This window comes from Ahaetulla prasina, chromosome 2 (assembly GCF_028640845.1).
Source record: "Ahaetulla prasina isolate Xishuangbanna chromosome 2, ASM2864084v1, whole genome shotgun sequence".
NCBI classification, from domain to species: domain Eukaryota; kingdom Metazoa; phylum Chordata; class Lepidosauria; order Squamata; family Colubridae; genus Ahaetulla; species Ahaetulla prasina.
Window position 1 is genome coordinate 189,554,263 of NC_080540.1, and position 12,252 is coordinate 189,566,514.

Genomic DNA, 12,252 nt, shown 5'->3' on the forward strand with positions numbered 1-12,252 from the left:
CACCTTAGTCCATGGATGTGCTTTAATCTGAGGAAATTTAAATTCTGTATAGTTTGGATTCATTTCTCTAATTTGTTCTCTTGTGGGAGTTCCAAGGACCTGGGGGGAAAAAAAGATGTACTATTAAACATTTCTTCAAGAAAGGGATCATTACCCTTAACATACAGTAAATTTACTGCAAAAAATACAAATGTCAATACAACATAGCATGCATTTTAGATTTCTTAAGCCTGTGTGCAATATCAGAATTTTTTGAGGCAAAACAAAAGGCAAAAACTAGTTTTCAAGTAAATCAAGCCAACTAATCAACCAAACAAAAAAAAATTACGGTAATCTTAAGTCATAGCCATGTTCAGACTTGTACAGTACCGATGAACTTTAAGTTGCCTTTTGTAGATTCACAGACTTGGATTTTGTGACTGCACAGAGCTTGTTCAAAATCCTTTATTGCTTAACGGATTTCTTGACAGAACTCCTTCCATTACCCATATCACGTATGATAAGGAAAAAGGCAGAGAAAATCTCCAGTTCCAAGTGGCATGTGATAGAAAAGAAATATCTGGATGAAAGGTACTTTATCCCAATAAAGGTTAAGGAACTGTTGATCCTGATGCACTCCATATAACTCTCCCTCTTGGCAAGCTAATATAATGGCTATTGAAAGTGTGGTATTTGCAAAGATGAAAGTGAGTATTAGCCACCACCAAAGCTTTAACAATTAAATAGGATCATAAAAAATTAAGCTGGGACTAGTAACAATACAGGTGACTAAAAAGGACCAAATATTTTATAAAATGTGAATTAGAAAAACAAAGAGCGAGCTACAAAATGAAGCTTTATGAAAGTTACAGCACCAAAACATCATGAGCCTGAAACTCAAAGAGGTCAAAATGCTTGGTTTTTAGTCTTGAAAGGACTGAATTTAGCTGAGTATTTAGCTTAAATACTAAGTTTAGCAGAGTAAGAGTTTTAGAGGGCTTCTGACAGATTATAGGAACCCCATCTACCTGTTGTGCCTCGCTCGCTCCTCCCGCCGCAGCCGGGCCCCTCTTATCTCCTGCCGGATGCTGATAGTACAGGAGAATGTCCTGGCATACCTCCAGCCCCCAGCCCTGGCACCATGTCCGGACAGGCCGAGCAAAACGAATGGCCTGACGTGCCTCCAGCCCCCAGTCCTGGCACCATGCCCAGACAAATGGAGCAACTAGACCCCTCCCTCACAGCATCTGAGCCTGAAGAATGTGAAGCCAGTCATGAGCTAAGATTACCAACAGCTGGAGGCTGGAGAGATCCTCGCTTCCGGAGAATAGAGAGGCGACGTCAGCAAAAGGAAGGGAGGGGCAGGCCTGGATAAGTGCTGAGTCATGGAGCCACACCCCATGGCCTATATAAAGGATCTGCTTTCTGGCATTCTCTGAGTCAGGCAAAGTCTAACTTGGATTGCTGAAGTCACATCCTGGTCTCCTGCCTGCCCTGAGAACTCTGACAGAACTTTGGCAAAGCTGCAGAGGCTTTGCAGCCACGCTTGATACGGACTTCCCCGACCCGGCCGTCAGAGGAGGAGTGGGATACGACACTACCTTATTTCTAAGGAAAAATAAAGTTGCATCCTCCAAAGAAAATCTAGGCCAGTGATGGTGAACCTTTTCAGCACCAAGTGCCCAAACCGGAATGTGCGCACACAAGCCAATAACCCAAAGACCAGCTGGCTGGTGCATATGCACGAGCCAGCCACCTGGTCTTTTGGTTTCTTGTGTGCATATGCGCGCTGGCCAGTGCTCCAGCACATGCAAAGATCAGCTGGCCAGCGTGCTTGCCTGCGCCAGAAACCAGCTGGTGACAGCATGTGTGCCCACAGAGAGGGCTCTGCGTGCCACAGGTTTGCCATCACGGATCTAGGCATTATATCTGCCTCTGATTGAGGAATATTAACATAACATAACAACAGAGTTGGAAGGGACCTTGGAGGCCTTCTAGTCCAACCCCCTGCCCAGGCAGGAAACCCTACACCATCTCAGTCAGATAGTTATCCAACATTTTCTTAAAAATTTCCAGTGTTGGAGCATTCACAACTTCTGCAGGCAAGTCGTTCCACTTATTAATTGTTCTAACTGTCAGGAAATTTTTCCTCAGTTCTAAGTTGCTTCTCTCCTTGATGAGTTTCCACCCATTGCTTCTTGTTCTACCCTCAGGTGCTTTGGAGAACAGCCCGACTCCCTCTTCTTTGTGGCAACCCCTGAGATATTGGAACACAGCTATCATGTCTCCCCTAGTCCTTCTTTTTATTAAACTAGACATACCCAGTTCCTGCAACCGTTCTTCATATGTTTTAGCCTCCAGTCCCCTAATCATCTTTGTTGCACTTCTCTGCACGTTTTCTAGAGTCTCAACATCTTTGTTACATCATGGCAACCAAAACTGGATGCAGTATTCCAAGTGTGGCCTTACCAAGGCATTATAAAGTGGCACTAACACTTCACGTGATCTTGATTCTATCCCTCTGTTTATGTAGCCCAGAACTGTGTTGGCTTTTTTGGCAGCTGCAGCACACTGCTGGCTCATATTTAAATGGTTGTCCACTAGAACTCCAAGTTCCCTCTCACAATTACTATTGAGTGAGGTACCACATATACTGTACCTGTGCATTTTATTTTTCTTGCCTAAATGCAGAACCTTTTTTAACCACAGAATTTCATTTCGTTAGATAGCACCCATTGTTCAAATCTGTAAAGATCCCTCTGTATCTTAAACCTATCTTCTGAAGTGTTGGCTATTCCTGCCAGCTTGGTGTCTGCAAATTTAATGAGTTCCCCATCTATCCTCTCTTCCAAATCTTTGATGAAGATGTACTGGGCCTAAAAAGGATCCTTGAGGACTACACATTCAGTGTGGTTGGTCAGCCAGTTACGAATCCATCTGTTGGTGCTGCTGTCTAACCCACATTTTTCTATCTTATCAAGTAGTAGGTTTTATCAAATGCCTTTCTGAAGTCCAAGTAAATTATATCCACAGGATTCCTCTGGTCCACTAATTTTGTCACTTTGTCAAAAAATACAATACAATTTGTTTGGTATTACCTGTTTTTGACAAACCCATCTTGGCTTTTGGTTATTACTTTGTTTGCTTCTAGGTGTTCGGTGATTCGTTGCTTGATTATCTTTTCCAGAATCTTCCCCGGTATTGAGGTCAGGCTGATAGGTCTGTAGTTTCCTGGATCTGTTTTTTTTTTTCCTTTTTTGAAGATGGGAACTACATCAACTCTTTTCCAGTCCTCTGGCAGCTCCCCTGTGCTCCAGAATCTTTGAAAGATATAGTTCAGTGGTTCTGAGATCACGTCTGCCAGTTCCTTCAGAACCTTGGGGTGTAACCCATCCGGTCCTGGTGATTTCAACTCGTCTAGGGTAGACAGGTGTTCACTTACCATTTTCTTCCCTATTTTAACTTGTGTTTCTAATCTGTTTTTTGTAGTGCTGTTTTTGATAGGTTGGATTGTTTTTTCCTTTTGTGTAAAGACTGATGCAAAAAATGAGTTAAGTAGATCTGCTTTCTCCCTGTTGCTTGTCATCTTCTTTCCACTTTCTCCCAGCAATGGGCCAATTGTTTCCTTGACTTTTTTCTTGTTTTTAACATGTTGGAAGAAGCTTTTTTTGTTATTTTTTACTTTTGTCGCTAGCCTTTGTTCATTGTGAGCCTTAGCTTTCCTCACTTCATCTTTACAGGCTCGGGCTATTTGCTGATATTCTGCCTTAGTTATTTGCCCCTCTTTCCATTTTTTATATTTGTCCTTTTTGTCTTTCAATTTGTCAGATAGTTCTTTATGCATCCATGCTGGTTTCTTTTGAGATCTATTATTTTCTTCTTCATTGGTATTGTGTTAGACTGTGCTTTTATAATCTCACTTTTCAAAATTTCCCAAGCTTCTTGAGTTGTTTTCCCCTGAGGATTCTCATCCATTGAATCCTTCTCAAGCTCTCTCTAAGTTTATTGAAATTAGCTCTCTTAAAGTCCAAGACTCTAGTTTGACTTTGTTCTACTACTTGTATTTGCTTAATGTCGAATTCCAATATTGCGTGGTCACTTGCCCCAAGGTTCCTGTAGCTTCAACACCTTCTATCATTTCATCTCTGTTAGTGAGAATTAAGTCCAGTATGGCTGATCCCTTGTCGCCTTCTCTATTTTTGGGAAACAAAGTTGTCTGCTAGGTTTGTTAGGAACCTGTTGGATCTTCCACTTGGTGCAGAGTTTGTTTCCCAGTTGATGTCAGGGTAGTTAAAATCCCCATTACTACTGTGATGTGCTTCCTACATACCTTAGTTAGCTGACTAGCAAAAGTTCATCTACTTCCTCTGTTTGGTTGGGTGGCCTATAGTATAGACCTAAGGCAATATCGTTTTCACCCTTTTATATTGACCCAAATACATTCAAGATGATTTTCATCATTGTTGTGCTCTATTTCTGTAGAGATGTAGTTATTTCTTATATATAGTGCAACTCCACCTCCTCTTTTATTTGGTCTATTTCTTTTAAATAATTTATATCCTCTAGCTGTATGTTCCATTTGTCAGTTTCATCCCACCAAGTTTCCGTAATGGCAACAATATCATATCTACCCTCATTTACTTGGATTTCTAATTCACCCTGTTTATTCCTCATACTCTGTGCATTGGTGTATAGACATTTGAGTCCATTTGGATTGATCTTGTGTTTACTGTCTACATAACCTGTGTTGACTGCCCCTACTTTCTTGCCACCTGTTGGTTTAGTGCACATGGTATGGCACTCACTGTTAAATGCTTGGTTTTGCTTGATAGCATGGTTGATAGTCTTACCCATACAGACATCTATGTTACATGCACTGATAACCCTTTTAGTTTTCGATTGCTGGGGACAGAAATTTTCTATATCAGTTAATTCTCTGTCCCCACTGTTCAGTTTAAATGTTTATCCAGAAAATCTGTGAATGTATTGCTAAGTAACTCAGTCCCTTTCTTTGATGGATGCAATCCATCTCTTTTGTACAATTTTTCATTGGACCAGTTGCAGACATCGTGACTAATAAAACCAAAGCCTTCCCTTTTACACCACTCCTTTAGCCACACATTAAACTCCACTACACGCTGGCCTTTACCTTTTTGTTCCTTATGTACTGGTAAAACCTCTGAAAAGATATGCCTACAACCTATGCTATTAAGTTCATACCCCAAGCTCTGGAAATCATTCTGCACAGAAAGTACATCCTTTTGGGACAGATCATTTGTGCCAAGGTGTATAATAGCATCAACATCAGAATCCTTACTGGCATTCTTGACTATCTTAAGAATACGCCTCTTGTCTCTGCTGGCAGTAGCACCAGGTAGACACCTGACCTCTTTCAAAACCTCCATATCCTTTCCTAAATTTACATCCCTTACAATTGAATCACCAATCAGAAGGTGGCTTCTCTTTTTGGATACCGTGCTCTTCTTGTGTGACCGATCTGTAATACTTGATACACACTTTTCCAAAGTAAGTTCTTCATCTTGGACCATAATCCCTTGATTGTTTGAGTTATCAGTATCACAACTACCTTGATCTGTCACTTTAGTGTTCCTATTAAGGTCAGCAAGGGCACTATATCTGTTATACTGGGACACTGTGAAAGCTTTGTGTTTATGGTTCACAGCTCTCACCCTGCCAGATCCCACAGTTGTCCATACTGCCCTTTTCTTGCAGGATCTTTGTGGTAGAGGGGGCTGATGGCACAGCAGCTGGAATGACTGAATTGGGCACCTAATTTCTGCTTGGAGAGCATAGATTAGAGATTCTAGATATGTAATCTGTCCGCGTAGACTGCTAATTTGTTTACAAAGAGGACAGTACCCAAATTTGAAAAGAGTACTGCGAAAGACAGCTGCAAAACAAGTATTGCACTGAACTAAGCCAGTCATATTAACTCAGGATGTTTCAATAGGTGAGGATAATCATGTAAGCCAGTTATAATAGTGTAGCAACCCATGGCTACTATGGCAACCATTAGATAAGCAAGAGGCATATTTGCAAAGACTATTTTCAGCAGAGGGGGATCAGTAGAAGACCATGCAGAAATCAAGACAATGCTGTCTGGAACCTGGGTACCTATTCTGCCCCTGCATACAAACATGTAGTTATTTTCTCCCAAAATGCACACAGACAATCTTGAGCTGCTCCAGATATACTTATTGATTGTTACTCCTGTCATGGGAACTGCCAGAATAAAATGAATCCAGAATTGCACCTAGAAACCAAAAAGCAACCAGTACAATTCTTGGAATAAATGTATTTCATGGCTACTTCATGAGGAGCACTCAGCATCATATGAGCTACCATATTCTAGACCAGCTACAGTTTCTAAATACATTTCTAGGGCAACATCATTTTCCATAGTATAATAGTCCAACCAAAGCGACCAAGGCATAGAAGACAGCGAATTAATCCTTTCTGTTCCAGTAAATGATTCAATTGTGCACTATACTGAGCTGAGCAAATACTCTCTTAGCCATAGCTGGTTCCTGCTACTTGAACAGGAGCTGTGGGGATATAAAAGGACCCCCAAATTGTGAACTGACTCAACCTGGTAGTGTGCTACCTCATATAGAGTTAATGATGAAATCTCTTTGGAAGCAGACAGACTTCAAACACAAACATGTTTTCCCCTTGTAAATAATCTTCCTCACTATAGAATGATGGACTCTAAATTGTTTGGAAATGGCCTTATAACCAGATTGATGGGAAGCAACAATAACTTCTCTAAGATCATTGCTGATGTCTTTACTCTTTGGCATTGTGTTAACACTCCAACATCAGTGCTGGAGATGACATGGTGTAATATGTCATGTGTTGTTATTCATTTGAAGTTGTAGCTGTCTACTTTTAAGAACTGCTAGGGACCAGATGATTTTTTTATTATGTCCTGATACATAAAATAGTAAAATTCAAAGAACTTACTTTTTCACATAACTGTAAATTCTTTTGCATGAGATATAGAGATGTAGGCCACAACATGCCTGTTTGATCTTTATTCTCGCTTATCAGCCAGAAAGCCTAACAGTTAAAGGGTGAGTTGGTAATTAAGTGTGGAATGAGTTCCATTTGCTTAAAGGAAGCACTTAAAATATTTTTAATTTTAAAAAATTCTCCCCGATCCAGGTGAACTCTGTAAGTCAGTCTCAAATAGTGCATTCTTCAACTTCTGGAGAACTAGCTAGAAATGGTCAACTAAAGTTGTCTCTGAAAAAAGGAGCATCAACAACTGCAAAAAAGAGCTGTTGAGTAAACCAACTCTTTAGAACCTCCTCAAACAAGGAGAGGACGGAAGACTGCTTACATGTATTCTAAAGAGTTGCCCCTTGTGAAAAGATCACAAAACAGCAGTCTCTGGAATGTTTTGAATACTGAAGACAACAGGAATAGTCATTTGCTCACAACCTCAATCAGCACCTTTCAAAGGACACTACCATGTTTTCCCAAAAATAAGACCCGGTCTTTTAATCCCCCCAAAAGGGCTAGTGCTTCTTTATGGGGGTGTCTTTAATTTTTTTGAGGTGCAGGAGGCAGCGAGTGCAGTCACCTGATGGCTGCTTGGCCCCTTAATCAGCTGAGGCAGTGTGGGCCGGGAGTTCTGTCTTTCCAGGAGCCTGGAGATGTTTCCGGCGTACTCTTGGTAGCTTCAGCCCTGCCCACAGCACCAGGCAACCTCACAGCCGAGGGGCCCTCTCTTCTGCAGCTCACCTTGTGGCTCTGGAGCAGGCGGTGACCATGATTTGCACTCTGCCAAGTCTGGAACTCAGGTGTTGCTCAGGCTGCTGCTACGATGAGGCAGAAAGCTATGCGGCCCATAGGAATCGACTCCACCCCGCCCCCCAGCCTGTGCAAGACTCCACGCCTTGCACAGGCGCACATCCAAACTACTCGCTCCGTGGCTTTGAAGCCTCCAGCCTTGCAATCCTGCATAGGGAAGGCAGAGGTTTGCTCCAAAGCTGCAGCAAAGCATTGCACTGGGAGGCCTTCATGGGTAAGATTGACTTGCGTCTCTTGCAAGAGGGGTGCAGGCTGCAGGCTTGGCGGCCATGGAAAATGGGGTTTTGGGGTGCAAAGGAAGAAGGGGCGATCTCCCCCTCCTTCCTCTGCCTGCTGCAGAGCCGCCATTGAGCTCGCTCAGGGCAGCACAACCACTGGCGAAGGGGATCCTGGCAGGTCGGTGGTGGTGCTCACGTCAGGCAGGAGCAACCCAGGAGGGCTGCTGAGAGCAGCAAAGCCAGGAGGGCAAGGAGCCCCTGCAAGGCCAGCAGCAACAGGTGCAGCAGGCACAGCAGACGGGCAGAGGCTGGGGGTGGAGCCAAGTCCTACAGGCTGCATGGCTTTCTGCCTCATCATAGTAGCAGCAGCCTGAGCAACACCCAAGCTCCAGGCCTGACAGAGCACAAATCGTGGTTGCCGCTGCTCCAGAGCCACAAGGCGAGCTGCAGGAGAGGGCTGAGGCTAGCAAGAGTGTGCTGGAAACATCTCCAGGTGCCCAGATAGACAGAACTCCCGGCCCTCGCTGGCTCTGCTGATCTGCAGGCTGCAATTAAGGTACTGAGCAGCCATGAGCCATGAGAAGGAAAGGGATGTCTCCTGTGCTGGCCATGCCCACCACCTTCACTAGGGCTTCTTTTTGGGGGAGGGCTTATATTAGGCCAACCCCCAAAAGTCAGGCTAGGACTTATTTTGGGAGTAGATCATATTTTCGAGGAAACACAGTACTTACGCTAATTTCATTTTCTAATCACAATTGGGAATTGTTTATTAATTACTTGTAAGTCATTAAAGACCTTTGGATTGACAAGTCTGAAAATGTCATATGTTTCCTTCATGAAAGATAATTTTAATCAATGTAAAGGTTACTTTATGGTATATTTGTATCTGTACTAAAGAAAGTTGAAAGTTATTTTTTGTATATTTTTCTTTTTTCTCTTGTCACTTTTTAACTTTTTCTTTGTTATTTGTTAATTTGTATTTTATCTTTATCTTTCTTTGAAACTTAATAAAGTTTGTTTAAAAAATAATTTTAAAAAGTTAAAAGTTTGAAACAGCAAAAAGAGGAGTAAGACTTTTATCCTAGATAGCCATAAACTTTGAAATTAAATTTTGGAATTAATTATACAAAACCTTGGGAAATAGATTTGTTTCAACTTTTACAAGAGAAACATAAGCAATTTCTAATACTGGACACTAAAGAGAACTAAAGTTTATAGTTAATGGAGAAAAATACACAGTTAGCTAGGACCTATAAAATGGCCTAAGACGTTTTAAATATTGAAGGAAACTTTTGAAAAAATGGAATCAGAAGTTAGTGTCCATAATGCTTAAATGCAAAACCAATATGTTCAAGTGAAGACTTTTAGCAGTTAACAACACACTATCTGAATGTGGAGAGACATAAAACCAGACCCATCTACTGGTATGTTGGCTTCTACCAGAAACATGTACCAATAATGACTTATTTTTGGCCAACAACAAAGCCAAGAAGGTGGCTTCATTCTAGCATTTATAAAGTTTGATCTAGACAGTGATGGCCAACCCTTTCCGGACCAAGTGCACAAAGCCCAAACCCCAAAATGCAACGTGTGCGCACCCTCGCGCATATGTGCCCTGTCCCCGTGCATTCGGTCCCCTTCGCCCCATCCCCGTGCATAGCCCCTGCATGCGCCCCCGCGCACGTGTGGCAGAGAGCCAACAACCAGCTGGCTGGTGGGAGGTGCGCACACATATCTGGTGGACCTGAACTGTGGCGACGGCTCGCGTGCCCACAGAGAGGGTGCTGTGTGCCACCTGTGGCACGCGTGTCATAGGCTTGCCATCACGGATCTAGACAAAGAAGAACTGAACTTTAGCTGGAAAGGGCCAGAAGGCTAAAATGAGGTGTTTGGAGAAAAAGTGATCATGGTTGTTGTATCCAACATGGAGGGGCAAATATGCTAAATCAAATGGATAAATTCTCAAATACGTGAATGATGAAACTTCAAAAGACTGTTCTGGTCGTTGTCGATGAAAACAAACTTGAGGAGAGTAGTGGGCACTGCGCCTAGTTATGTAAAGTAAGGACAAAGAAAAGGAATTCCCACATCTCCAAATCTATTATCTCTAAAAGGTTCTGATAGGTACATAACCTCTTTACATGTGAATCACAAAGATCACACAAGAGAAACACTGTAAATGTAGGTAACTAGTTTAGAATACATTTCTCCTTAGTTTAAGAAATTTTCAACTTTTACTTTTTGTTGATGTTTAATTTTTTTTGTTTGCTTTTTTCTTGTTGGTTTTTTGGCTTGAGCAATCTTTTAGAACGGGGTCCCCAACCTTCTGCACCTCAGGGACTACTAAATTCATAATTTTAAATCCCGCGGACCACTAATATGAATCCAGCGTGCTGCTTGCTGAAGCGCCTGGACTCCCAGTAACGGGATGGGTCCTTCAGGCACTCTCCCTCCTCTCTCTTTCTCTCTCTCTCTCTTCCACTCTTTCTCTCTCATTCTTTCTCTCTACCGCTCTCTCTTTCTCTCTCTCCCACTCATTTACTCTCATTCTCTCTCTGATTCCCTCTGTCTCTTTCTTTCTCTTCCATTCTGTCTCTTTTTCTTTCTCTCTGTCTCTTTCTTTCTCTCTTTCATTCTGTCTCTTTCTCTCTCTTTCTCTGTCCCTCTGACTCACTCTCTCTCTCTCATTCTCTCTTTCATTCTGTTTCTTTCTCTCATTCTCTCTTTTTCTTTCTCTCTCTCATTTTTTCATTCTGTCTCTCTCTCTTTCTCTTTCATTCTGTCTCTCTCTCTCATTCTGATTCTCTCTCATTCTCTCTCTCACTCTCTCATTTTGTCTCTTTCTCTCTTTCATTCTCTTTCTCTCTCCCCCTCTTTCTCTCACTCGTCCTCGCTCTTTCTCTCTGTCTCATCTCTCTTCCCCCTCTTTCTCTCTCTCATCTCCCCCTTTCTTTCTCTCTCTCTTTCATTCTCTTTCTTTCTTTCTCCCCACCCCCCCACATTCTCTTTCATCTCACGAGCCAGCCAGTGTCTTGGGAAGTCAAGCATCTCCCCGAGAGGAAGTCAAGCATCTCCCCGAGAGACCAAGGTGTGCAGAGTACCAACAAGGGCCAGAAGAAATGGGCTTGAGATCCAGCAAGAGATGAAGCTTTTCTCCTGCTCTGGAATGTGGACCGAATCTCCATCCCCCACTCTTCCCTTGCCAGGCGAGGAGTGACTGGGAAGGGAGGGCGAGGGGTGGGGACAGCCACTGGTAAGTTCAGCCGACATGAAGCTACAGCAGGGGGAAGAAACAGCCCAGGGTTCCTGCCACCCATTGCTTTGGCCCACCTGCACCACCACCCTTGCACCATTACCTCATTCCAGCTGGTGAGGGCTGCGCTGCAAAATTGCAAGTTACCCAAACCTCCCTCTACAGCGGAGATTTACAGCCCCACCTGGCCAGTCCCATATTCCAGAGCTCTAGTCACAGGACTGACCATTGCTCATCCCGAGCAGCTCCTCCACCTGGGTGTGCGGCGGACCACCAAAATTTTCTCATGGACCACTAGTGGTTCGCAGACCACTGGTTGGTGACCACTGTTTTAGAATATGGAAAATTGTCTTCCGCATCTATGGAAAATCAGTTAAGACACCACAATTGCAGTTGGTTATCTCCATAATATATGCTCCTTATTTTAAAAGGTATCACATTTAGTTTTAACTAGAAAGAAGACTTTAGAAAAGTTTGTTTTGTTTTGTATTTTAAAATGATGTTCAGCTAATAAAAAACCCGCTTACCTTAATTATTTCCACCAACTGATCTACACCACTATCTCCTGGGAAAATTGGCTGTCCTAATAATAATTCTGCCAACACACAACCTGCCGACCAAACATCTAGGGAGAGAGGGAGAGAAAAATAAAACATAGGGGACCAATTACAAGAATTGCATATCCAATATGGCTATATCTAACTCACAAATATAAGCAAGTTTATACACAAGGAAGAAGATAATACATATACATATATAAATCAAATAATTTTTTTTATGTTAGCGTTCCAGAAAAAACCCCAAGTAAAAACTCTGAAGCAAGCATTTTTCAAAGTTCTATTTACTAGAATAGGTAAACTGGCACATCTGGGAAAACCCAAATCTGAGAGGTCCGGGTTTTCCCTCAGTAAATCAAAACCCCCAAAACCATCCCCTCACTCCTCAGTCGATCACATGCTCCAATCA

General features: G+C 42.5%; 1 protein-coding gene across 4 annotated transcripts in view; it reads right to left on the reverse strand.

The window, feature by feature from the left end:
• Nucleotides 1–12,252, reverse strand: part of GSK3B (glycogen synthase kinase 3 beta) — a 150,973-nt gene that overhangs the window by 37,079 nt on the left and 101,642 nt on the right. For all 4 annotated transcript variants that reach the window (XM_058174220.1, XM_058174221.1, XM_058174222.1 and 1 more), the window contains exons 7-8: nucleotides 11,814–11,911; nucleotides 4–99 (exon numbers count right to left, since the gene is read on the reverse strand). In XM_058174220.1, coding sequence (XP_058030203.1) covers nucleotides 4–99; nucleotides 11,814–11,911 — 194 coding nt within the window. The remainder of the gene's footprint in view (nucleotides 1–3; nucleotides 100–11,813; nucleotides 11,912–12,252) is intronic.